Here is a 25,309-nt window from a genome sequence, read left to right as displayed (position 1 = left end):
ACCAGGGTATAAATATTAGTCTCTGCATTAGGCCTGGTGTGGTGCACAAGACCAAACTGCCAGCTACTGCAGTCCTTGTGTCTCCTCCGTTTTGTGCTTGGTGTTTGGTACCAGCTGCATTTCCCCTACTTTTCCAAAGCTGCTCATTTTAAAACAACAGTGTGGTGGTGTTGTTGTTGTTTTTGGTATGCCTTTTCTCATTTCCTGAAAATGACTGATACCAAATTCATTAAGGCAGGCATCTCCATTTTCACCAACCCCAACGACGTGTATTTCTGCAGTGTAAATGAAGCACCTGGCCCAAATTCTGGTTTCACTTTAGAAAGAAGGACGAGGGGAAAAGGACGTTTACCTCAATCTCCCTTAGGAGCTCCGACTGCCCACAAGTTTCTAAGTCCTCCAAAGCCTGGCACCAAAAACTGTCCTCATGGTCCAGATTGAGTCCGTCGTGGTGCTGGTGGCTGACAAATCTGTTTCAATGCAGGAACCAAAACATGTGAGCAATCCTCTTGAGAGAGACTGGCAAGAGACAGAGACGCCCATCTGTATAGCCGTGCCTGCAAGACTTGCTGGGATGTGTGTGAGGGGAGTGTGGGGCTCTTCACACAGGCAGTCCTAGCTTTAAGAGGGAGAGCTTTTTTTTTTTTTTTTGCAGCCAAAAAACGAAGCGTCCTTTAGAATCAGAAAAACCTCCATGCAGTTACTTAACAAAAATAAAAATAAATTGAACGAGAGGCTTCCAAGTTAGGAGTTTGGTGCAGTAAAGTGAGGAAAAACAATAATAAAAAAAGAACGACAAACAAAATAACTTAAGTGTCCATTGGACCGTTGAAGTTTTTTTGGGGGGTTTTAGTTTTTTTGTTTTAGGAAGACTCGGTGAAACAGTGAAGCGACAGAAAGAAGATGTGCTTATGGGTAAAACCAGGAGCCTCGCAGGCTGTTAGTACAAAGGCGGATGGGACAAAGAGTTTCAGATCTGAGAGACAGAACACCTGAGAAGAGAAGAAAGAAAAAAAATATACACACAGGATAACAAGACAATATGAAGAATGAAACGCTACAAAACAGGTTTTGCTCACATTATGAATATTTTTATGTCACAAAAAAAAAACAAGAACAAAACACCATGTAGTCAATGGCTGATTTGGAATTTGTAGCTGCCTGAATCATTTGTCTCATTTTTATTAGTATTATGCAGCTATAAAAGCTGTCAGCTTTTGCAGGTTTTCACACTTTGCAAACTGCTCATTTGAAATTTAAAAAGAAGATACACATCAAATTTGCAACTTCATTAAACCAGCAGGAAAGAAATACAAGCTTTTGGCAATCCGAAAAACACTTCAAACTTTTTTTTACGGTCGTATGAGAACCTAATAACAAAACATGACACAGTATTCTTACATCTCAGTTTCCCCAAATGTTTTCATACGCCAAATCACTTAAATCTACAAGTTTGACTGTATGGAGAACTAAATTCAGAGCAATGTCACTAATAAGAATTTAACATTCTCATATCTTAGCATTTCTTTCACATTGGCACACACCAGTACTGAGGTCAATATTATTTCAAGGCAAACACATTTCCCTTACATAGTAAGACTGTTTAAATTGCAGGTACAGAGAAAGCCATCTTTTGAAAAAGCGACAACCAGGAAACTGATATTTAAGTAACAGCATTCTCATATTTTGTTATTAGGCAAACATAAGATACTCTGTCAGGACTTTACTGGCCAAAATAGGCATTCCCAAACCTTGATGAAGAAATGACCATTAACATGCCTTGGACACATTGAAGAGGAAGTGACAGTGCAAAATGGCTGTGCGACACTGACTAACAGCCTGCTTTCACAGTGTGGATGGAAACAGCCACCAGGCTGGACAACAGGAATGACATAAAAATGTGCTTACAGTGAAGAATACAATAGAGATACAAATACAAAGATAAACAGAGAAGTGAAAAAAGCATCCCTATTGTGTACACATTGTCAGGAATTGTGTGCAACCTTGGAAAAACAGGGCTTTAAGATTATATTACAATTCGAACTTGGCTGAAAGGGCTCCCGCATTTTGATTGATTGATTGATTGATTATAGGCATTTGTTCTGCACTTATGCAATGTCTCCATATAGTTGAATGATTTGCATGGCTTCCATCCTTGGCACAACAATCACTATCTTTTTAAAAGGGAACATGAGAGTTACCTGTTATTTCCACCCTATCCCCCTCCCGCAAACACCAGTGTTGTGTCAGACCACAGTGAATGCACAGCTGAATAACTGGTAACAGCTCATTTATACATTGAAAAAGAGCATTTAAAAAATAATAATCATAATTCAAATTGTTTTCAGTAGATTATCTGTAATGTTCATTTGCTTTACATTGTGACGCATCAGATGTACACCAACACAACACTTAAGAAAAGAGAGTGAGCTGAGTGCAGTGTTCAAGTGTAGTATAAAGCGGTAATGTGTAGGGGGAACAAAAGGCTCTATTTGGGTAACCATCACTTGGATATATTTTCATGGGCTGCAGTGGGTAACAAAAGAGGTATGACGATATCAGTTTTACTCTGAATAGTGACCAGATGAATAAGTCCATATCACTTAAATTGAATAAGCCTGGTCTTCTGTTCTTCTTGACTTAGATCCTCAGTTCTACCTGTCTCTCACTGGAGGACTACTTCGTTGCTCTGTATATACTGTTTCTATATTGTCTACATCAGTATCTATGTACAAATGTATCTATATCAGCAAACACATTGTGACAGAGGCCAGGCATGAGACTTGGGTGATCTGTTATGCCTTTCATTCATTTATTTCTTTTTTATTTTGACTCCTTTTAGAAAACATGGTCAAGACACCTTGTGAAATCCATTGTAAACCACTATCTTCAGGTCCCAAAACACACCCAAATCTGTGTGTGTGTGCGTGCGTGCGTGCGTGCGTGTATATACATAAATATATTTATCTTATTGTATACTTCATCTCCATTGTGTCCTACAATATTTGATGTACTGTTACTATTATTACTGTGAATGTTTTACATTTCTGTGACATAATTGTGTTTCCTTGGAAAGGTTATCTTTGACAGAAACACAGTGATAAAAAAGCTAATTGTATTCTGTCAAGTGGAAATGTATTAACAGATATAGAAATTCTAAAAATATGACATTATATTACAAAGTACAAGTATAAGTGAATCAATGGCCTGTAGTATGCCTATGCTTTCTGTCTGTGATAAAGGACCAAAAAGGGACTGCTGATGGCAAACACGACAGCACATTCCTACCAGACTAAACCTTCTGCCACTGCTGTGTTTTGACTCAATCATTTTTTCAATATCGTTTTGCACTATTTCATGCTTTACCATCACCCTCCCATAAAAAACAAACGACTTCCAATCAATCCAATTATGCAATTTGCTGCTACAAGCACAGGCAAGGAATGCGCCCACAGAGCACCAATCCAGACAGGCCTGGTTTCAGTCGCTTCCTTTTCTACTTCTAGTGCAGCGAAGAAGGTATACCTGCGCATCCACTGTAACACTCTTACCCCGTCGGCTTGTCCCAGTCATCCTCACTGAAGCCCCCATCCGTGAAGGGGTAGTTCTTCCTACGGTTGGTTGGGGGGGTGCTGTTCCGCTGCTTGGCGCTACGCCACTCGTGGGGGTGCAGTGCTATGCCGGCTGCCTGGTGGATGTATGTGCCTACACCAGCAAGAAGAATTAAGCAAACCTTGGCATTAAGCACACTGCAGTGTCATTACCTTATAGCTCTGGGGGCACCTCTCCGTACACCGTGCAGGGGTACCTAAAGGCCTTATGGGAAGTTTCTCATTGGAAACTTATGCTTTTCCTTCTCCATCCTACACTTACACTCTGGTAACACTGCTTCTCATGTAATCAAGGCATTGTGGTTCAGATAAAGTTAAAGGACAGTGTACTATCCTGTGGTTCCAAATTGCAAACCTCTGTCTATCTCGCCAGGAAATTCAATGTTTCATAAACGGCAAATTATGTTGTAGGACATCCAAATTGTTTTTTAAAAGCCTTAATTAAGAGTGCGGAGAAGGGCCATTTAAAGTGTTGATATCATGTGGGAAGACAGGTTTCCTGTATATCCAATCACTTCCTGTTTGAAAGTGTTTGTTGGAGCAGATTGATACCATAGCTTATTGATTCAATATAACTGTTGACTGTTCCAAGTTTTTGTCAAGCAAAAGCAATTATCTTTCTTTTCCACATAATCACATATAATAATGCAGATCAGCATTTTTTCAATATTCTTTCTCTCACAGAAGTCTCAATAGTCAAAATGATATCTCTGTAAAGTGCAGATGACAGCAGGATCTGAATATATCAAGCTTCATATGGTTATTACGGTCGTTATGGTTACAAATTATTGTTCTTATGAGTGCTAGATGGGACTGCTAACAGATACAGTTAAATAATGATCCCTTTGTTAACATCAAATACCAATCTATAACAATTAACAGATATCAATTAGTCTAATATAATTGGAATATTAGCAGCAGGGGAATACATTTGAGTTTAACAATTTAGTGTAATTACGCTTTCAACATGTATCTTTTTATGAACAATGATAGGTTGCGAATGCAACCCCGATTATCTGGAAAAGGAAGCACTGCCCAAGGGGAATGGTTTCTGCACACTTCCGTAGGAACCCGATCGAAAACGTCACTCTATTAAAGCTGCCATTGGCCCCTGTGCTCGTCACTCAGAACAGGTCCCTTCCTACTTCCTGTACTGTAAAACGTGATGTCTGCGCAGGTTCGTCCTCTTTTGGCGGGAGCAGGACTCCCGCGTGACCTTGCAGCCCTTATGCAGTGCTTCCTTTTTCAGATAACCGGGGTTGCATTGCAACCTATCGTTATCTTTCAAGTCGGAAGCACTGCCCACGAGGGAGAGGTTACTGTATAACAAAACCGTCACAAGGGGCAGCGAGATGATAAGGGAGCCTGCCCCAGGGTGACCGCTAGGGGGCCTCGGCAACACAACTCCAGACAGTAATCCCAGGGGCCATGTAGGGCCACACCTGGGCTGCCCAGGAGTGAGGACTGCAGTCATGCTCTTACCAGGAACACAATCAGCATATACAAAGAATCAGCATATACAAAGCGGGGCTACAGAGTTTAACTCTTACATCCCCCGCTTACAATAGCAAGGCTGGCTGCTCTACTAGAGCAGCTAGGAGCAAAGCCGTAGTTTACTTGCACAATATTTGGCGTGGACAACCAAGCAACTTGTGCGGCTTCCACACATTATCATGGCAGTGGACCCCTGATCCAACAGGAGCGGGGCCATAGACCCACTGAAAAACAACATAATACACAGCCGGCTATTCAACAGAGTAGCCGAGCTGAAAACCAACAATATGTACCGCATGGCAGCAGGAACATTCATGCTGTCTCTGCTCAGCACAAGAGCATCCTACTCAACTGAACAGTACACTGTGCTGACATCTTAAAATGTCATACAAACGAACTATATACACCACGGGGTGCAGGAACGAACTCATGCACCACCTGTGGAACACAGGAGCAGTTGCAGGAGCCTGCTGATTAGACCAGCTAACACAGGGCAACATTAGCTCTACTGTGCTGACAAATGAACTATGTGCACAGCGGAACACAAAAGTCTCTTCGCAGCAGCGGTCTCTTGCTCTATGGCACACAGCCAGAGCGGGCCACAGACCTGCTGACCAAGGAACTATATACACAGCGAGGCAGCGAATAACTCGAGCGCCACCAGCTGGGAACAGCAGCAGTGAGCTACAGTCTACACAAGCTAGAATGGAGCCACAGTCCTGCTGTTTACACATTATATACATAGGGGGGTACAGGCCAGACACATGCACCACCGCAATACAATGCAATAATGAACAAACTATATACAGGGCGGCCTCATGAGGCAACGTACCTGGACAACGCATGAGAGACCCAGTGAACACATCAACAGGCTGTCAGCAAGTCCAGGAGCAGCTCGCGGGCATAGTCCGGTGGAAAGGAAAGACACGGGGCTTAACAGGGGCAGACTGGGAGAGGAAATCAGGAGCCAGAGCCTGTGGGCTACCGGGCTCAACTGAAGCCAACACCAGATTCCAAATGGAAGGGACCGGTCCCATCACATCGAACCTGTAGAACCGGACAAATGAAGGGGCGAAGCCAAAGCTGCAGCCGCTCTAATGTCTGCCAATGACATCACCACTCCAGACAGGCAAGGTGCGTCGGCCGCAATCAGCACAATAGCGGGGGTGAGAGCAGCTCATCGCCGAGCGCACACGTACGTGACCAGGGAAACGTGCAGCCTGTAGGGTTAACCACACCGTGTGCCGGGGTTTCCGGGGACACCTGGTAAGATGGGGTCCGAGGTCTGAGGGGGCCGATGGTAGTAGGCCACCAGCCGAAGCAGGGCCTAAAACCAAGGCCTTCACACACGGACGAGGAGGCACAGCAGAGCTCGATCCCAGCAAGCTGAGAGAAGGAGATCTACAGCCGCAGGTGCAGGATGTAGTGCAGGCGCAAACTGGCAGAGGAACCCCTCACGAGTGTGAGATCTCTTATGACACACCGAGGCTCAGGCCGGGCAGCCGGGACTCAGATTTGACTGCCGCTGCTAGTGCTCCTGCTGTGGAGGAAAAAGCGCTGTGGACAAAAAATCAACACTGCAAGCAGTCAGAATATATAATGCACTATATAAACACGACTATTATTTTTAAAAGTGCTCTATTTGTACAAAACTGAAACCGAAAGCGCAGCGAAAGACCTGGTTCGCGGATGTAACAGAATCTGATTAGCTATCAATAATAACTAATACAAACAAATAGACACACACACACAGTAGTAAAATGGTGGCAAACAACACAGCCGTGAAGCCAACCAACCGAAAAATAGTGATAATAATAAAATCTAGTACACAGACAAGACACAGAGAGCTCACGTTCTCAGGTCCAGCGAAATGGCAAAAGAGGACGAACCTGCACAAACATCACGTTTTATAGAACAGGAATTAGGAAGGGACCTGTTCTGAGTGACGTGCTCAGGGACCAATGGCAACTTTGATAGAGTGAAGTTTTTGATTGGGTTCCTACAGAAGTGCGTAGAAACCCCTCCCCCTTGGGCAGTGCTTCCAACTTTAAAGATAACCGTTTATTGAACTAGTTTATTTGTCTGGGACTCTCTGGCTACACTAGTATCTAGTATCCTTATTTGATTTATAGAAACAAACCACCCCGAAAAAGCACGATCATGGTTTGCTTAGCAGGCTTCATCCTCAGACAACACAAGATATGACCCCAAGAGACGGTTGAACTTGCAAAGTGGGGAAATAACAAAGGCTTTTACTGGTGATACTGAGACACATGGCAAATATACCATTCAGCTCAACTGGAGGCATCAGATACGCCTAACTTTGAGACACTGAGCGATGGGTAAAAGGACGTGAACTGCTCTTAGGTCCTACACTGCTGTTGAAAAGCAGCTCTCAAGCAACAAATTAGGCCCTGCCACTGCTCTAGCAGCATGAAGACTAACCAAGCCCCTGGAATCAAATCCAGTCAAATCAGATGGGCAGATCTCACCTTGACTCCCGTAGCCAGCGTCGATGCCGGAGCCATCCCAGGACTCCATGGCACTGTCCACACTGGGGATGGTGGTGGAGTAAATCTCTGACAGCTTACTGGTCTTCTGGGAGTCCGTCATCTCATCCTCCGGGTCACTAAGATCGTTCACAAGCCCCAATTTCTTTTTGGCACCGGGATCTGCTGAGCGACAAGAGAATTGCGCTGAAGGTGACCTGTAGACCTTCTTCCTCTTCAGCGATGAAACACAACACATGCGCTTCATATCCACTTACCCAACCTCCTTGCTTGATTAATTTAAAATGTGCTACAATTCAACACAGAGTAAATACACAGAGCATGAAAACTGGTTAAAAAAAAAAAAAAAAAATGTAAATAAGTTCATGTCTTTGCTCAGATGCAGATTAAAATTCAGTTAATGTAGCTGGATGTTCATGATTTTGTTAAGCCTCTAGCTTGTGTGGTAATGCTTTTGAAGGCAGATGATTTACTTTAATTCCAGGAGATTATACATTTGTTATCATTTTGTTTATAATCTGTGTTAGGGAATGGGAAGGTAGGCCACAGACAAAGACAAGGAGCTTTTTTAAAACAACTCTGGGATAAAGTTGTTGAAAGGCACAGATCAAACGAGGGGTATACAAAGATTTGTATGGAAGAGTGACAAGAAGGATGCAATTTATGAGAAAAGCCTATGTAAAATTCTCCATAGAATTTGCAAAAAGGCATGTGGGAGACAAAAGATTTTGTGTTCTGATGAAACAGTAATTGAACTTTGGCCTTAATGCACAAACCCAACACAGCACATCACAGAGGTAACACCATTCCTACTGTGAAGCACGGTGGTGGTGGCATCATGCTATGGGGATGCTTTGCTTCGGCAGTGACTGGGATGCTTGTCAGCTGGGCAAAATGGATGCCTATGGATGCTAAATGGCTGAATACAGGCAAATTCTTGAGGAAAGCCTGCTTCAGTCTGGAAAAGACCTAAGACCGGGATGGAGATTGACCTTTCAGCAGGACATTGACTACAAGCACACAGCCAAAGCAACACTGGAGTGGCTTAAAAACAACAAAGTGAATGTCCTAGAGTGGTCCAGTCAAAGTATGAATCCGATTGAGTGGCAAGACTTGAAGATTGCTGTCCATCAAAGATCCCCATCCTGCTTGAGCAATTTTGCAAGGAAAAAATGGCAAATACTGCACAATGCAGATATGCAATCTTGGTAGATTCTTACCCCAAGACTCACAGCTGTAATTGCTGCCAAAGGTGCTTCTACCAAATATTGATTCAGGGTAGTGTCTCTAACCAAGACATATTAGTCATTTTTTTGTATTTTTATTAACTGCTGTTTCACAATAAAAATGCTCTTGACTCTTCCAAGTGTTGAGTAGGTTGTGTAAATCAAAGCGGGGGAAAAAACTATTTTAATTCATCCAAATTCCAGATTGTAACAACAACAACAACAACAAAAAAAGTCCAAACTGGGGGTGAATTTATCTTATAAGCACTGTACACTGACATCAAAATAACAGTCAGCCCAACACCAGCACGCCCACTTACTGTCCACTTGCTTCTTGATCTTGAGGGTGACCGTCTCCCCGGCCATCTGGAGAAGGTGAATGGCCTCACTGAGTGGTTTCCCCTTCAGGCTCACATTGTTGATGGCTAAAATCCGGTCTCCTATGTGAATAGCTCCGGTCCTACAAGTCAAACCAGAGACAGATGGAGAACATTCATATATAATGTAGCAGGCATTCCAGAGTAATAAACAGGTTTGAAATTAGCTAAACCGCAGCCGTGGGGATTGCTGTCAGAATATTTTCTGTAAAACTTACAGCAGAATTACAGAAATAAACATTTAATACATCTGTCTCTTTTTCTTCAAATGAGCTGATACAGTAGCCTCCAGGCTATAGCCATGGTCCATGCTCCAAGCAGGAGGCCTTAACACAAGAGGACATTCAGAGAGTCTGCAGGACCACTTTCTACTTCTTACAAGGTCAAGTCTTTGCTCCAAAATTGAAAACAAAAGCATACACCATTTCCTGCATGGGGGCGGTCCTGTCCGAACACACCGTTCATTATGAATTATCTGGAGTGGAGGCATCTCCATTTGCTTCCAAGGTTAAATTCCCAGTCTGTTCTGTAATGAGCTTCCCTGCTCGACTTTCTTTGAAGAAGCCCGGCCCTCTTTGATGTTGTCTGCATCAAAAATCAGGGCTTTTGTTTACAGCCACCCAAAGGCAGCTTTTACAATGAAAACTGTTCATTTCATGTTGTTGCCAAAAAGTGGCAAAACAAGTAATAACAGAGCATGTGACTGGTTGCTATTTAAAGCACATCATAATCTGACAGAGCTCCAAAACACAATATATATATATATATATATATATATATATATATATATATATATATATATATATATATACAGTACTGTGCAAAAGTTTTAGGCAGGTGTGAAAAAATGCTGTAAAGTAAGAATGCTTTCAAAAATAGACATGTTAATAGATTATATTTATCAATTAACAAAATGCAAAGTGAGTGAACAGAAGAAAAATCTAAATCAAATCGATATTTGATGTGACCACCCTTTGCATCTTACATGAAGAGAGAGAAGCAACTGAGGCTGCCTAAATCCATGGAACTGTGGTTAGTTCTCCAAGATGTTTGGGCCAACCTACCTGCCGAGTTCCTTCAAAAACTGTGTGCAAGTGTACCTAGAAGAATTGATGCTGTTTTGAAGGCAAAGGGTGGTCACACCAAATATGGATTTGATTTAGATTTTTCTTCTGTTCACTCACTTTGCGTTTAGTTAATTGATAAATATAATCTATTAACATGTAATTTTTTGAAAGCAGTCTTACTTTACAGCATTTTTTCACACCTGCCTAAAAGATTTGCACAGTACTGTGTGTGTGTGTGTGTGTGTGTGTGTATGTATATGTCTCTCTTTCTAATCACCTCTGAGGACAGTCATGAAATCCATACAAGGATTTCACTTACAAGGGCAATATCTCATTTTCCAGATTACATTATGGATAACTTGCTATCAACCAAAGGAGTGAAAAAGGAGGGCAAAAAACAGACTCATCTTATATTTAACCTTGTGCTGGTGTTCTTAATGCATTTCCATTTTTCCTGCAATAAAAGGAACATTCTCCTACAATTAATTTAAAATGTAATTTGCTTTCTGACTGGGAGAAAAAAAAATGCATATCCTAAATATTTCACTAGATGGCAGGCTTCCCAAAGATATCCTTCAGCGTTTTCTTTCCTACTAACTTGGCACAAATATAAAACATAAAAATACCCATTTGATATACTTCTTGAAAAGACTGCTCTTACTCTATATTATAAACTATAAATATGCATTATAATAACTTTCCTCCCATTCTAATTAAATCAGTGATGGTACCATGCTATTTAATAATAACAAAAAAGTGTATAATTTCCATCTACTGTAAGATTTTCATAGAACATAATTTAAAAGGACAAATTAAGTGACACTTTAAGATGTATAATTATATTATTCTCATTAGCAGTGTTATTCTAAACCTACATATAAGCTTGTTTCTCTAGCCTTTAAGACTATTTTATTATTGTATTTGACTGAAACAAATGACTCCACAGCATGTCCTATCAGTTGTGAGCTGTTAAAGTAAGTGTTCAAAACAAAGGTCAAATAGGCTGAATAGGGGTCAACTGTTGTCACAACGCCCTGCTCCAAATTATGATTCAAACTAATGAAAATCTCCTACATTAACAGTAATACCATTATGTTTAACCAGTTTAGGCATTTCAGAAATACAAAATCTCTGTACTTTGTTACATGAGGCCTTACACTAATAGGGAACCAACACATCTGCCATGCTTTGTGACAGGTGTAGTCAGTCATATGTAAAGGGGCAAAAGCACATTGTCTTCTAGGCAGGCACAGAAAGTGTGATTTGGGATTTTCCAGTCTAAAAAAGTATTTACTTCCCATGTAGCTTAACCCAGAATTACTGCAATAATACAAATAGTAATTATTATAATTGGTATGTACTTATAAGAGCTCAAAGATACAGGACTGGAATGCTAATTATGACAAAAGTTACCTTCTAATTATTGTATTACAGAAAATGCCATCTGTAGTTCTCTAAATCTAACACTAGATGGAGTGCCCAGCATTGTGAAAGATGGAGTTGAATTTCCTCTGCTTTGCTCCTATCCTACCTTTCAGCCAGTCCTCGTTTGGTCAGCCCAGAGATAACGATGGGGTCAAAAGGCTCCTCAGTGCCAGAGATGGTGATTCCCAAGGGGCCACCATATCTCTTCAGCTCCACAGTGTAGATTATAGATCCAGTCAGTTCCTGTTCATCTGATGGAGAGATTGAAGAGGACCATTAAAATATAGAAGGCATGCAGTCTTGTAAGTTCTGCAACCAGTGCAGCCACACAAGACCGATGAACAATTCTGGAAATGAAACCATTTCTATATGTGAATCCACCAGATTGTAAAACACTTTCATCTTAGCCGAGATGTAGGTCTATACCCGTCATGCTAAGTTAAGTAAGTTTGGAGATTCTACTGATGTAGCAGAATTGTACTTGATTTTATTTACAAAGTCCACATCAGAACTTTCGCAAATGGAAAAAGAAGATAGGAATCAAAAACAAAATTGCCTGCCTAAGTCTGACTGAAGAGAATCACTTTGATACCAGACGTTCACAGTTGTCAGTTTGTTTTTGTTTCTTTAGTTGAAAGATTTCTGTGGGAAGCTTCAGGCAGTGTCACATCAATGTCTCAATCATATATAAAAGCTCATCTCGCACCTACGGGAGAGATAACTCTTTCAATGTACAAGGCTTAGCGTTCGGTTTGGCCTCAGAGAAGCACCACTAGATACCTTTGCCAGTGTTGCTTTCTGATATTACTCCTCACCCAAGTCCATTACAAGACCATCAGGGTGAAACACAAATTCCTTTCAAATCAGGGATCTTGAGTCCAGAGAAAACATTGCAGAGGTATTCAGGGAGGTTTTTACAATCATGCGACCACTTACATAACTGAAACAATGGTGGGTTTATTAGCCAAGACTAACATGGTCGTTAGTCACTAATTGGAGACACTCAGAAAACCTGATTGTTTGGGAGACTTCCAGGACCAAGACAACTGGAAAAATACCAAAATACCATGTCCCACTATTCTGTACATGAGCAATAAAAGCATCTAATTGAGGCCCTATTTCCATTAACCCCAACACACCCTGGATAAGGGTATCTGCTATGAAACAAAAAGACAAGCTGTGAAATCACATCTATTTCATTCCACAAACAATGTCTAAGATATGTTTTTTCTTATCATTTTGAAATGAATTGGGGGTTTTGCACACATTTCGAAGATAGGAGAGAAAGTGTTGAGGTTATGGGTGATAAATTGACAAAATATAAATTGGGGCATGTCAGAATTGACTGACACTTTATAGTGAATCTATCTTATATAGAAATCCTATTTTTTAATCCTGCCACTTAAAATCAAACGGAATTACATTACATTAAATTGTTATTTTTCAGATACAGGCAGGATTTACATTAGATAGGCATCAACCTTCCAGGATATGATGGCAGTGGACAGAAAATTCATTTTTAGCTAGACAAGATCATAATGGGAAAAAGTGTCTATAATTCAGAGCAGCAAAGTGATAAGAATAATTTAAAACGTAATCGATATCAATATCCTCAGTGTGAAAAATTCAGATCGCTGCATGAGGATTTTGAACCCACCAGTGCCTTGTTAAACAGCAGCAGTAACTGCCGAATGAGTCTGAGCTCAGAGTTTAGACCAGAGTACCGCAGTCATTTTCTCTTCAGCACACCACGGCTCAGTGCTGTATTCTCTTAGGAGGGCAGTACCAGGTAAACCCTCCGAAGAGAACAGGGGTTGGTCCACTTTGATGTAAAAGTTCCCGTGGGAAGAGGGTAAAACCTAAATAGGTTTTAGAATGTCATCCCAGCGGTGTGGTGGCATCGGCTTAAACTGCTAGTGCGTTTGAGTCACTGCGCCCTCTGGGGAGTCCCCTCTCACCGGAGTTGTCCTCGTCCTTGCGGATCTTGAGCTTGACCAGGTCCTCACACTGCTGCAGGATCTGCACTGCGTCCTCCATGGAGCAGTTGTCCAGGCGGATGTTGTCTATGGCCAGCAGCTTGTCCCCTGGCTCTAAAGTACCAGTCCTGCAGAAGGAGGGGGCAGTAAGGGGTGGGCGATGGACACTAACGTCAAAAACCTTGCAATATCATGATATTAAAAATATCTGTATATCATGGTTGACTTTTTATTGCACTTCCATGGCACTTTTAATTCTATAATTGTCAGTTCTAATCATCTGGAAAACAATTGGAGATCTGAAAGACAGTTGTGATTTGATGGCTTCTCTTTTGGCAAATTATGAAATGCATAAGACAGTAATGTTTTATTCTGTGATTCAGCTTGGAGAAAATACATAAAGCACTTTGTTACAGTACTATGGCTTTCAAGGTAGGTCTTTTAAGATATTATTGCCTTTAAGAGGGAAGGTCTGTATTACCCTCCTGTCTGTTTGTAGATTCTATTTTAAGTTCTTCCAAAAATGAAAAAGGCTTACAATAACAATAATTTAAGAAGCTGAATTAAAAATGTATCTAATTTAATAATACAATGTTCTCAGATGTCAGTGTATGAACCCTTGTTTACTCATAAGTCTGCAGGAAATAAAGTAAAAAAATATTAAATAATGCAGAAGTGTTTAAATAAAGATCAGTAAATTACTACAATCTGAGAATGGATTTTTGAGAGGCTCTTATGCCTGACAAGTTTCCCCTCAAAGGAAAGCTGTAAGTATCTGCCAGCTGAGCAGACGCTAAACTGTTACCACTAAGGGCAATGCTCTCCCCTCGGGCCATCTGCTAAAGGAGCCTGCAAGACAAATGTTCATTGCTGTCAAGGGTTTACTATGCCCAGGGGGCTTTCTTACAAAAATCAGAGTCAGGTACCTATGTGCCATGCTGCCCTTCTTAATATCAGAGATGATCAGCGGCTCTCCTGGCTTCTTGCTGGCTGTTAGACGCAAAAAGATTAAAAAAAAAAAAGAGAGAGAGATACAATTTACTAGGTTTGAACTGACAAGCTTAGTGAATTGTACACACCTCTCTCTGGGGCCATTACAGTAATGTCACAGGGGCTAAACTCAGACTGGGGATCTGACCACGTTTGAAGGCAGGTGGGTGTTTTTCTTTTATGTGGAATCCATTACTGGTCAGAGCTGGCAAAAGGAAAAGGTTTTATCATTTTGATTTTGCGCAGGCTGATTACGCAAAACTATTTTTGAACCGAGTTTCCAGGTGCACACAAGACTGCACCAGACATGAACACAATACTACACACCCCACAGACTAGAGACGTTAAATTTCTTTCAGATTGCACTTGTACAATTGCCAAATGCATCCAATATAGGGATCTGGGAACTTTCTAGTTTTTGCCTTGAAATGGCTTTGGAAGAATGAGTAGAAAAGTGAATAGGGTCCACGTTGTAAAGGCCTGTATTCACAAGATCATACTTTGGTGTCATAGAATGAAACCCAGGGTCATCAACAGTCATTTTAACCCTACTCCCTTTGCACACTCATGTTAGAGTGTACGGCACATACAGGATACAATAAACACATGAAAAACCCTGACATAGTCAAGTGTAGTATAATAGGGGGAAAATAAATGTGATGGACACAGCAGGCATAATCCAACATTTAAATCACTAGGCCACAACCTAGGTAAGTGACTAACAAAACCACAGTAATGGAGGAATCTTGCACAGCTGGAACTGAAACAGCACAGTATCATATTGTGGGAAGCTGCCTGTGTTGTTAAAGCCCTGGGATCAGTGGGGACACTATGGATCTATTCTCAAGAATAGGGGGAGTTAACCCTGGCTTTGAGTCCATATTACAAATCGAACCCTCAGTCTGGTTTCAGAAATATCCTACTGTTAGTTTAACTGGTTAAGTACTGTAATTCACCATGTTATGTTCTGTGCTTGGAAAGCTGCGGGTACAGTCACATCCCCCACACAGGGTTCTGCAAATAGGTGGATGAAGTAAATCACTTTAAATGACTATGTAACAAGAATGAAATAAGGTATTACTATTAGTAGTAGTAGTAATGCAGTTGGTTTAATTTAAAATTCATGAATATTGTACTGTTTACTGCCATTTTTATCACAGACAATTCACTGAGATTTTATGTGCATTAGAATCTTATTGGCAATGAATATTAGACTCTCTCATTATGCACTTCTCTTCCCAACTAGAGGTGTTCCCCTCCCCTCCACCTGCCGCGCTCCAGCAGACAGTCGTTTCTCACAATTTAAATCGCTACAACTAACAAGTACGGTAATAGAATATGAGTGAGAGTTTCCAGTGCGATACATAAGTAAGATAGTAATAGAAAAAAAGATAATTAGCTGTAGAAAAAAGAGGGCAGCATTATGAAGATTTTTTTCCCTCCCCCTTAGGTTACCACAGAACCATAAGAAATATGATGTGATTTATAAAGCCACAGGCAATTCAAGTAAAAGCTTATTAATGGTGCTTTTTCAGCAAAGAAAAAAAAACCTATGTTGTTATGAAAACTACAATGGATTTAATTAATCAAGACTTCCATAACAATAGTGGCTGCTTGCATTTCAGTGAGCATGATGATGATGATGATGATGATAATAATAATAATAATAATAATAATATAGATTAACCTTATCTGCATGTTAAAAACTTGGGATAGATAAAAAAAACTTTTGGCCAGCTTTAATGATTGTTTCACTAAAACAAATCCTGAAAGTCTGAGAGACTGAGTTTTTCTACATAAACTGAACTTAATGTCTAGGTTTTTCCCAGGGTCATTTCTCCATTCTGTTCCTGAGGGGTGGTGGGGGGCAAAAATAAATAAAGGAATATCAATGGTGCTACTGCAACAGGGGTGGTCTGACTTAGCACACACCACCCATACATTATGAACAATAAAGAGGAGATTAATAGATGCTTCTTATGGAGGAGGACGAAACCTCGACACTGAGGACAAAAGGGGTTCCCTTGTATTGAGCAGGCAAAAATATTAATTTCTTCTGTGGGACACAAAGGCAATAATTCAGTATAGACCCCAGCAAGGATACTGTCCAGCACCCAATGACCTGCAAGGAAGTTGTCAATCTTAACTGGGCATCAAGTCTTGTTTATGCTGCTGGTTTCCCACTTGTAAACTCTTTGCTGGCACCCTGACCATTGGCTCAAGGGCAAGGAAATAAATTGCATAAGGAAGCATCTGTTGAAAACAAACAACCAGACACATATTTATTATGCTTTGGAAAACGGGAACAAAAGACCTAATTTCCCATGGGAACTAAAATGATACCCGGTGTCAAGATCAAACACATGTATGGTGTGATCGTTGAGCGGAAAAAATAAATGGCATCTGGATTTTAAAAATGCATTAAAAACCTGCAAGAGGAAATTAAAAAGAAGCCATCCAAAACACCCGCTTACCGTAATAGCCCACCCTGTTCTTACAGTAGGAATCTCTTCCTCATTGAGTTGGAAACTCTAAGCCAATAGTGAGGCAGGATCAAATCTTTTCATACGCCAAATCTCTTCATTATGACTTAATAAACCATGTAACTGCCAATCTGCAGCTCTGGGGGGCTCCGTGCTCCTCAGGCTATCATTGTTCTGCAGGCATTCTGTCAGCTTTATGGATTTTTACATTTCCCTGGGGGGCCTGGTCTCCACAGAAACTCCCCTGGAGAAGCATCTCATCCTCTGCTCCATCGTGAAGTGACAGCTTTTATGCAGACACGAACATTTTCTTCTGTGTTTGTCTTTACCGTGTGTCCCACCCCCCCAGTTCTGAACCACACACAACTGCCCCACAGCACTGCAGCGTCTTAATAAGGGTCATTCTCCCAGCTTTTTGTTACTTTTCCTAATCAGAGGTTGAATAATCTGAAGCGACTCCTGATTTTATCCTGGACTCCCCTTGTCTCTCCCTCTCACAGCTGATATTGTGATAGAAAATGGAATCTAGTCATCTTAAATGCATCGTTGTTAGGTAACAAAAGGGCATAATGACTGTACCCTCACTGACCAATTTCTAGTACCCTCCTAAAAAGTCACATTCTCAAACTCTTTACAGTATATTTCTCTGTGTTACAACCTTAAAAGCTTTATCACCAGTTCAATGCAATTGTAGCACTGGGTGTTTATGCTTACTATAAATTTTCTATATAACCTATATTGTGCTTGTTTTTATTTATAAACGCAGAGCAGAAAGTAGTTTTAAAAGCCCATCTCTTAAAAAAGAGACGTAAGCATTGTTGAGGCTACTGCCAGCTGCTGTACAGGAAACTATGTGCTCCCAGTTAAAATAAATTGTTTGATCAATACAAGGAAAATAAGAGCATCTTCAGGAAATTAGATTCCCCACTGAAGTCACTGCTGTTCATCTTTCTCACGACTGTGATTATCTTCTAATACATGCCTTCATCCAATCTGTGCCACTGGCTTTCTGCACGCAGGTCATTATCTGGAAACTTAGAAATAACCCACATTTTAATACATTTTCTGCCTGATTTTCATAAGTTTATAAATTATTTAGTAAGACTGGTATAAATAAAAATTCTTATACTTTGCAGTTTTTTCTAAATAAGATCAATGTAGGATTTTGTGTAAGAAGATAAGCGCATTAACTATAATAAACAAGCATCCTGATCTTAATCAGGAGGAAAGCACTTACCAACTGTGGAAAATGAAGCATTTTACCTAATTTACTTTCTTCTTCTTCTTCTTCTTCTTCTTCTTCTTCTTCTAACTTGATAACTTAATAGTTCTCAATTGTTAATATGCAAAACTACAATAGCTCTCTTACCGCAGCGGCAAGATAAAGACAGTACACCTGTACCCCATGAGAACACGCAATGGCCCGTAGATTCACTTGTTTTCCCGAGTCAAGTCCACACACGGTGGAGCTAAAGCTTCAGATTGGAGACTGAGAGTGGGGACAGACTGACAGGTGCCTAGCCAGGCCTGGGGGTCCAGTCTGTGCTGCAAGCTGAATAAAAATGGACCCAGCCAATTCCAGAAAATTGCACTTGAAGCTGCCAAAGATTCAGCACATTTATTGCCCAGTTCCACAGTTCCCAGTAAAATTCTAACCCAATTATGCCAGGAAAGCTAATGGCAGTGTGTGGGGAATTGTTTTCACTTTAATATTTGACTAAGGTAAAAAGACAATGATGAATGTTGAGAATAGGGCACTGTTTTTTTTAATCACTCCTAATGAAGCACTTTAAGTCCTACATGACTATCTCCTCACAGGCACACTGAAGACATGGTTCACAGAGCAGTGGCCTGCCATTGATTCAGCAGAAGATTAATTTGCAGGGTCTTACGGCCATGGCATTCACATAGCAACTTGCAGTCTTTGCTCCACTACTCACCACTGATGGTAATTCCCAGCTCTACTCCTCTCTTCTTGGGTAGTTTAACATGGAATGTGCCACTGCTGGGTACCACAGATTCTGCAAGGCGAAAAAAACAATGAGTGTAATTAAGTGAACATTGCGCATAGACAGGTAACTTTTGAAGATTTTGCGTATATATACTAATATAATTTCTATAACGAACAATCCAGTGTCACCAGAACCTCGAGAAACCGCGAGCACCACCCTCCCCCACCCATTTTCAAATTGTCAGAAGGGGGTGGGAGGATATTTTGGTATTAGAGTATACCCACTACTTCAGTCACCACTACAGAACTGGTATTATTATTTATTTAAATGAGTGCTTTTTTAATATCTAAACCGACTGTTTTCCATGTTCATTTTAAGAAAAGTTGAATGGTTTGGTCTACATAAGTAATGTTCAGTTATTTCATATTCTCATATTTCCTTCTGAAAATACAATTTAAATGTCATCCTCTCTCATTTTAAAGTTATTTGCATGTAAGTCTCAGATTCTACTTAAAGAAGCCCAGACTACAGGTTAAGCCCTGTTTATTTTATTTTTTACCATACATAAATCACAGAGCTCTCAGTTGGAAACAAAAGGGACTTTTTCAAACCTGCTACATCAAACTCTATCTCCAGAGATACTTTATTCGTCAGTGCCGCGTCTCGGAGCAGCTGATTGGCCTCTTCCAGGGTTCCGTCTTCTGTCAGAATACTATTGATGGACAGGAGTCTGTCTCCAACCTGGAGCAACCCACACCTGTGTCAAACCAACAAACAAAACTAACTTTAATTCTCCAGGAACTGGCAGCCTTTTACCACTAAGATATAATTATGTGTGCCCAGGAGAGTCATGTATCCATTACATCACTGGTCTTCATTCTGCCCAGGGGCTGACAACAGACTGTTGTCATGGGATAGCTCAATGTCTGAGCTGCTGTGAGTTATGAGGCGGTGCTAAATGTTCACAACCCCGGCCCCATCCTGCCACGCTTATAAACTTACATGTCCAATGTGATCGTTTTCAAGTTGTCAGCTTGCACTTGTACACAGGATGAGGACAATAGCTTAAGGCTCTTGTCTGACTGTCATCCCCCACCAAGTTACAGGGGCTCCCATCACATCGTGGCTAAGATGGGTGATTTTCTAGCAGCTCTGAGTGTCAGCAGGCACACAGCCGCCTCAGGGACACTTACCCTGCACGCAGGCAGACGCCGACATCTCGGGAAGTGATTGCATTAGATGAATGACTTCCAAGGCAGAAGAAACACTTGGCATGATGCGAACACAGAAACGGACAGTGACAGACACACTACTTCTTCAGCAGCAGAAGCGAGATCACTATTATTTTCAGAGCCCCTGATAATTTATCATTCAGTGATGTAAATTAAAGGCTGTGCATCTGCACTCTATAGATTATGTGCTGCTACCTAGTACATAATCCTATATATATAACAAATTTACTCACTTGTCAGTGTCCCACAAAGTACATAGCGTAATAGTTTTCCTACAAATTGCATTTTGAATAACAGTTTTACATGATTTATAAATATTCACTTGTCATCTTGAAGGCTCACTAAACTTGTTCTTCCTTAAAATACCAACAGCATAACAGGAAATGACCTTGTGACCTTCCATCCACCATGATACCTCACCACAGGTGTGCTCTTTTTCTTGATTATCAGTAATTCAGCTTTCATATCCAAATGAACAGCACAAAATTAATGGTATCCAGCAGATACTGCTGTCTTTGTCTGCTCAGTTTTGTGGTACATAGATATTATATCAAAGCTCAAGGCTGTTCGTTTTAATAAAGGATTTTTTGTTTCTGGAGACAGCAGTCAGAGAAAGCAACATTCCGGTGTTGGACTCATGCTCACTACAGAAGAGGAGGGTTTTGTGTGATTTCTATGAGTCTAGCTGGAAAAGAGCCAGGTTCACATGAAAAAGCTGTTCAGCTGAGATATGATTCTTTTGTGGGGCGTCTGTGCATTATTGATGGATTCCCTGAAAACTTTTTCCCCCCTTTTTAAAATTAGCAGTGCCCTATTGACTGCAGAGCCAGACATACTGCAAACGCAAAAACTCCATCTGAAATACAATAATAAATAATCATTTCATTTTTTTTTTCTTTAAAGCAGCCAGGAAGACCCATTTTGTGATTTTGAAAAACACGGCAAAAGGTCACATTCTTCTTTCTGCTTACAGAAAACAAATCTGCTTGACATTCAAAACTTCAATTACATGACATAGGTTAAGAGGCTATCTCTTTAAAAGTGCTGAAATGGCGAAGTGATTGATGTGTGATTTAAAAGCTGGTGCCTGAGGCCTATGAACTGGACCCCATTAGGCACCCGCTGATTGATTGCTAATTATCAGTTCTTAGACGGGGTGTAAATCAATAGTGCCTTTCCCAGATCGAGGATTTTGCCTGTCCTACATAAATTGCAGCAAATTCTAAATAGACATCAGGATTGCAGACTGCCACCAGGGTAATTAAATGATGAACTTCGCATCCCCAGAAAGAGAGGGGAATTTGTATTTTGCAATTCACATTTTTCTAATGCTTTTAAAGTGTTAGATTCTCAAAAAAGAGTAATAATAGCATATCAGTTAAAATGCATCTTTGGAGAGATTAAGCTCCACCTTGGTGAGCAATAATAAAAAACAAAAATAAAATTTACAGAATTTTTTTCCTTTTCAAAATTTAAGTGATTTTTTTGTCACAAAAAAGCAAACTAATAAAAATATGCTTCCTAAGATTGGTTATGAATGGTTATATCCATGCCCTTGTATTAATTTAAAGAAAACTATTCTGAGATTTAGTTTTTTCCGTTGAGGATTCAGAGGAATTACATTTATCAGCAGAATACACAACCTTTCAAACAGGCCTCATCCTTGGAGTGATTCTACTATTCTCCAGATCTCTTCCAACACATCTCTAGCCTTTGTGCTTAAGAGCCCTAATCTGAAAGCTGTATTCTCATACAAACTAGGGCAATAGTTGTCCATAAAATCTACTGGGTTGTGGCTCTCCAGAACCAGGGATGATTCATCCTGCTCTGGCAATTTTTTCCCAAACTCAACACTGTTCGGTGGCACCACTTTGATCTCAGAGTCACACACAAAAGGCAGTTTTGTAACATAACAATGGACCCAAGTTCCAACCATACAAATCCCAATTAATTAACCAAATTAAACAAAATAAAAAAGAAGGGGCCATCTTCTTCACTTTAAATTTTTGTATTGACATCCACAGAGAAATACACCTTTGATAAACAAAAAGTTGTATTTTTCTGTGGATGTCCAGTTATTTTTTAATGTTTTATAAGAACAAGAACACAACACAGTTTCTCAGATGTCACTGTGGTTTGCTGTACTGAGCCTTCCAACAGTCGGGGGGAGGAGGCAAACAGGAGCTCCCTTGGTGTTCAGTGGAGATTAAATTACACTTGACAAAAGAGAAAAAAATGTGTTTGAGGAGTTTCCATCTAGAAGCAAGCAAACAAACAAACAACAACAACAAAAAAACAACAACATATTTCTTCACTTCACTGCCTCACAGGAAGCCTCAGGGAATGATGTCAAAAATAATACTTGCTATAGAAGTTATGCAGACAGGTGAAGCAAATAAACCAAAAGAAAGAATCACATACAACCAAAAAATATAAATAAAATACAAGAGGCTAAAACAAACTTTTAAATCAAATGGTCCAGTGAAAACCACACAGGTCACGGGTGAGGTTTTCACCCTTATGTTTTGAAAGTTAAATCCTAACCATAATTTTCACTGATATTTCAACATCTCAAGACTACTAGCCCACTGAGCCCTGACCCAGATATAAACTAATCTAGCTTGATAACTGACAACAACATTTTCTTCTGAAGTTTGAAAATCTTTCAAGTAGTGCAAAGAATGTGGCCTATTTAGAGGCTGAAACTGGAAATTATGTATTTTGACATGCTGTGTTTTCAAATGAGTGGTGTTTTATTTCCACCTGGAGAAAAACAAAGCTAAAGAAAATTCCATCTGATTTCTAACCCTGTATGTATTTAGCTTTGCTATCTGTAATCCCTATCAGCCTGAGAACCAGCTACAGATATTGACTTTTTTCTTTTTTCTGTTGTTGTCACTGTAAAAGTGCCACCTCAGTATCTCAGTATTTGCTTTTTTTCTTAGCACAGGAGACCCAAATAAGACAACACAGATTATATTAAGGCTGTACCTCACATTCAGTGCTGAAGGAGAAGAAAAAGTACTTCCGTGAGCAAGAGACCACATTAAAACTGTGTCCAAATAAAACAATATGAAGTCCACATATCTGGAAAATGCCAGCCCGGTAACTATAGCTTGATTAATGAACGTTTATGAATTGGAATGCCGTTTTTCTAAACTAATAACAGGAATAGGACTCGGTTAAAGGTTTGTGCTCATTATAATTCAGCCATTGATCACCATCGATCAGGAAGGCTTAGCAGAAGGCTGCATTGCAGGAGAACTGATTAATTATTCCTTTCTTTTTGCATTTAAACAAAATGTATTCAGACACACATTCTGCCATATAACTTTGCCAATACTCCTTTTCCCGGCAGAGCCTCCAGCTATAGCCTGACAGTTGTTTAATCCAAGGCCCTACATCAGTGTTACTCATACTTTAATCATGTAGATTTCCCAAAGTAGAGAGAGACAGGGCTCTATGGAGGAATGCCACTTTCATTTCTGGCAGATCTGCTTGCTTTTTAAGATGTCTTGAGAGCTCTTTAAACCAACCCCGTTCCTTAACAGTCTCGGTTATCTATTGACATGGACATTTCTTTTCTGTCTGGAGACAGACGCAGTGCTGAACTCCGATAACAAAACGAAAGTGGTAAGGCGCAAAGGCAAAGAAACAATTAAAGTGATTAATTATGTTCTTGTGATCAGAAAGATGCTATCATTCAGCAGCTACACAGCATTGCAATGATAGAATCAGTCTTCAGCACATCGCTTTGTCCTGTACACAGTGAATACAGGTTCACTGAAGCCAGTTTATTCGGTACTCAAATTTTGAGACACTTTGTAGGAGTAGTAGCATTAACAGCTCAAAATCTAGGATATAACTACTTACATCATGATATTGGTGATAATTATTTCTATTATTTCACTTATTGTCAATTATTAAATTGTAGGTAAAATGTTGCGGTGTTATGTGTGTAAGGAATACTGAATGCTGAAAATATCTTCTCATACACAACTTTCAAGCATAAAAGCCAGAAGTAACACTGGAACAAGACCGGCCAACACAGGTCTTTGAAAGCCAAGCTGTCTTGTGGTCTTGCTTTAATCAAAACATTAACTATTTGAAATATTCAATTTGTGGGTTTAATTAGTCAAAATGACCATATATTCAAAGTGATTCATGCTTTAGAGCAATGGTTGACAACCCTGGTGTAGAGGTCTCACTGTCTTGCTTTGGCTTTGTTCCAGGTAAAGTTCTCAATTACTTTAGTTATTTTTTTTTTTATCACAGTTGGCAGAAAGATGATATAAGCTGGAATTCTCAAACATTTTGTAAGGTTAAAGAAAAAGTCAAATTAAGCACATCACATCAATTAAGGTTTCAATTAAGTACTCGAGAAATAGATTTTACATCTGTTTTAAACCACGGCTGATTGTACACACAAGATCACATCAGCCCATTTACCTGGCTAAAGCCTTGTTCGCAGAGAGATAAGACAAAATAAGACTAACCTTCTGTGAAAACTCTAGACACAATAGACACATTATAACATGTAGGAAGCCCCCTTCCCAAAGACTTTAAGACCTGTCTGATGAGACAGTAAGGATTTTTCCGGATTTTACTATGAGTCAATAGGGAGAGAGGGATGATAGAGTTAAGGTAAGGGTTAAGGTTTTCACGTCTGGAATAAAGCCAACATGTTCTGCAGTGACTTGTGTGTATCTCAAGCATTCCAGTCACCAGTCATCCTTTTCAGATTACTCTCTTTGGTAACACTTTACAGAAAGCAGTGCAAATACTTGATGATTTCATGTAAGAGTACCATGACTGACACCTGACCATGTCAAGGGCTTCCTCCTGAGTTTGGATATTGATCACATGTATAATAGTTAAGATTGGTCTTAAGGTAAGGATTAGGGATCGGGTTACAGACTAGGGTTGGGTTTAAAGCTCATATATGTGATGAGTATCAGAACTCAGA

General features: G+C 40.2%; 1 protein-coding gene across 3 annotated transcripts in view; it reads right to left on the bottom strand.

Moving 5' to 3' along the window:
- Window positions 1-25,309, bottom strand: part of grip2b (glutamate receptor interacting protein 2b) — a 129,035-nt gene that overhangs the window by 14,064 nt on the left and 89,662 nt on the right. For 2 of the 3 annotated variants that reach the window (XM_066698315.1, XM_066698317.1), the window contains exons 13-21: window positions 19,723-19,868; window positions 19,100-19,180; window positions 14,613-14,676; window positions 13,669-13,814; window positions 11,817-11,961; window positions 9,162-9,301; window positions 7,598-7,780; window positions 3,552-3,705; window positions 353-470 (exon numbers count right to left, since the gene is read on the bottom strand). In XM_066698315.1, the coding sequence (XP_066554412.1) occupies window positions 353-470; window positions 3,552-3,705; window positions 7,598-7,780; window positions 9,162-9,301; window positions 11,817-11,961; window positions 13,669-13,814; window positions 14,613-14,676; window positions 19,100-19,180; window positions 19,723-19,868 (1,177 nt within the window). The remainder of the gene's footprint in view (window positions 1-352; window positions 471-3,551; window positions 3,706-7,597; window positions 7,781-9,161; window positions 9,302-11,816; window positions 11,962-13,668; window positions 13,815-14,612; window positions 14,677-19,099; window positions 19,181-19,722; window positions 19,869-25,309) is intronic. The other variant, XM_066698316.1, reaches the window with a different exon arrangement.

Source organism: Amia ocellicauda, chromosome 3 (genome assembly GCF_036373705.1).
Source record: "Amia ocellicauda isolate fAmiCal2 chromosome 3, fAmiCal2.hap1, whole genome shotgun sequence".
Lineage (NCBI taxonomy): Eukaryota > Metazoa > Chordata > Actinopteri > Amiiformes > Amiidae > Amia > Amia ocellicauda.
Note: the sequence above shows the minus strand (reverse complement) of the source record. Positions and strands in the feature narration are given on the sequence as shown.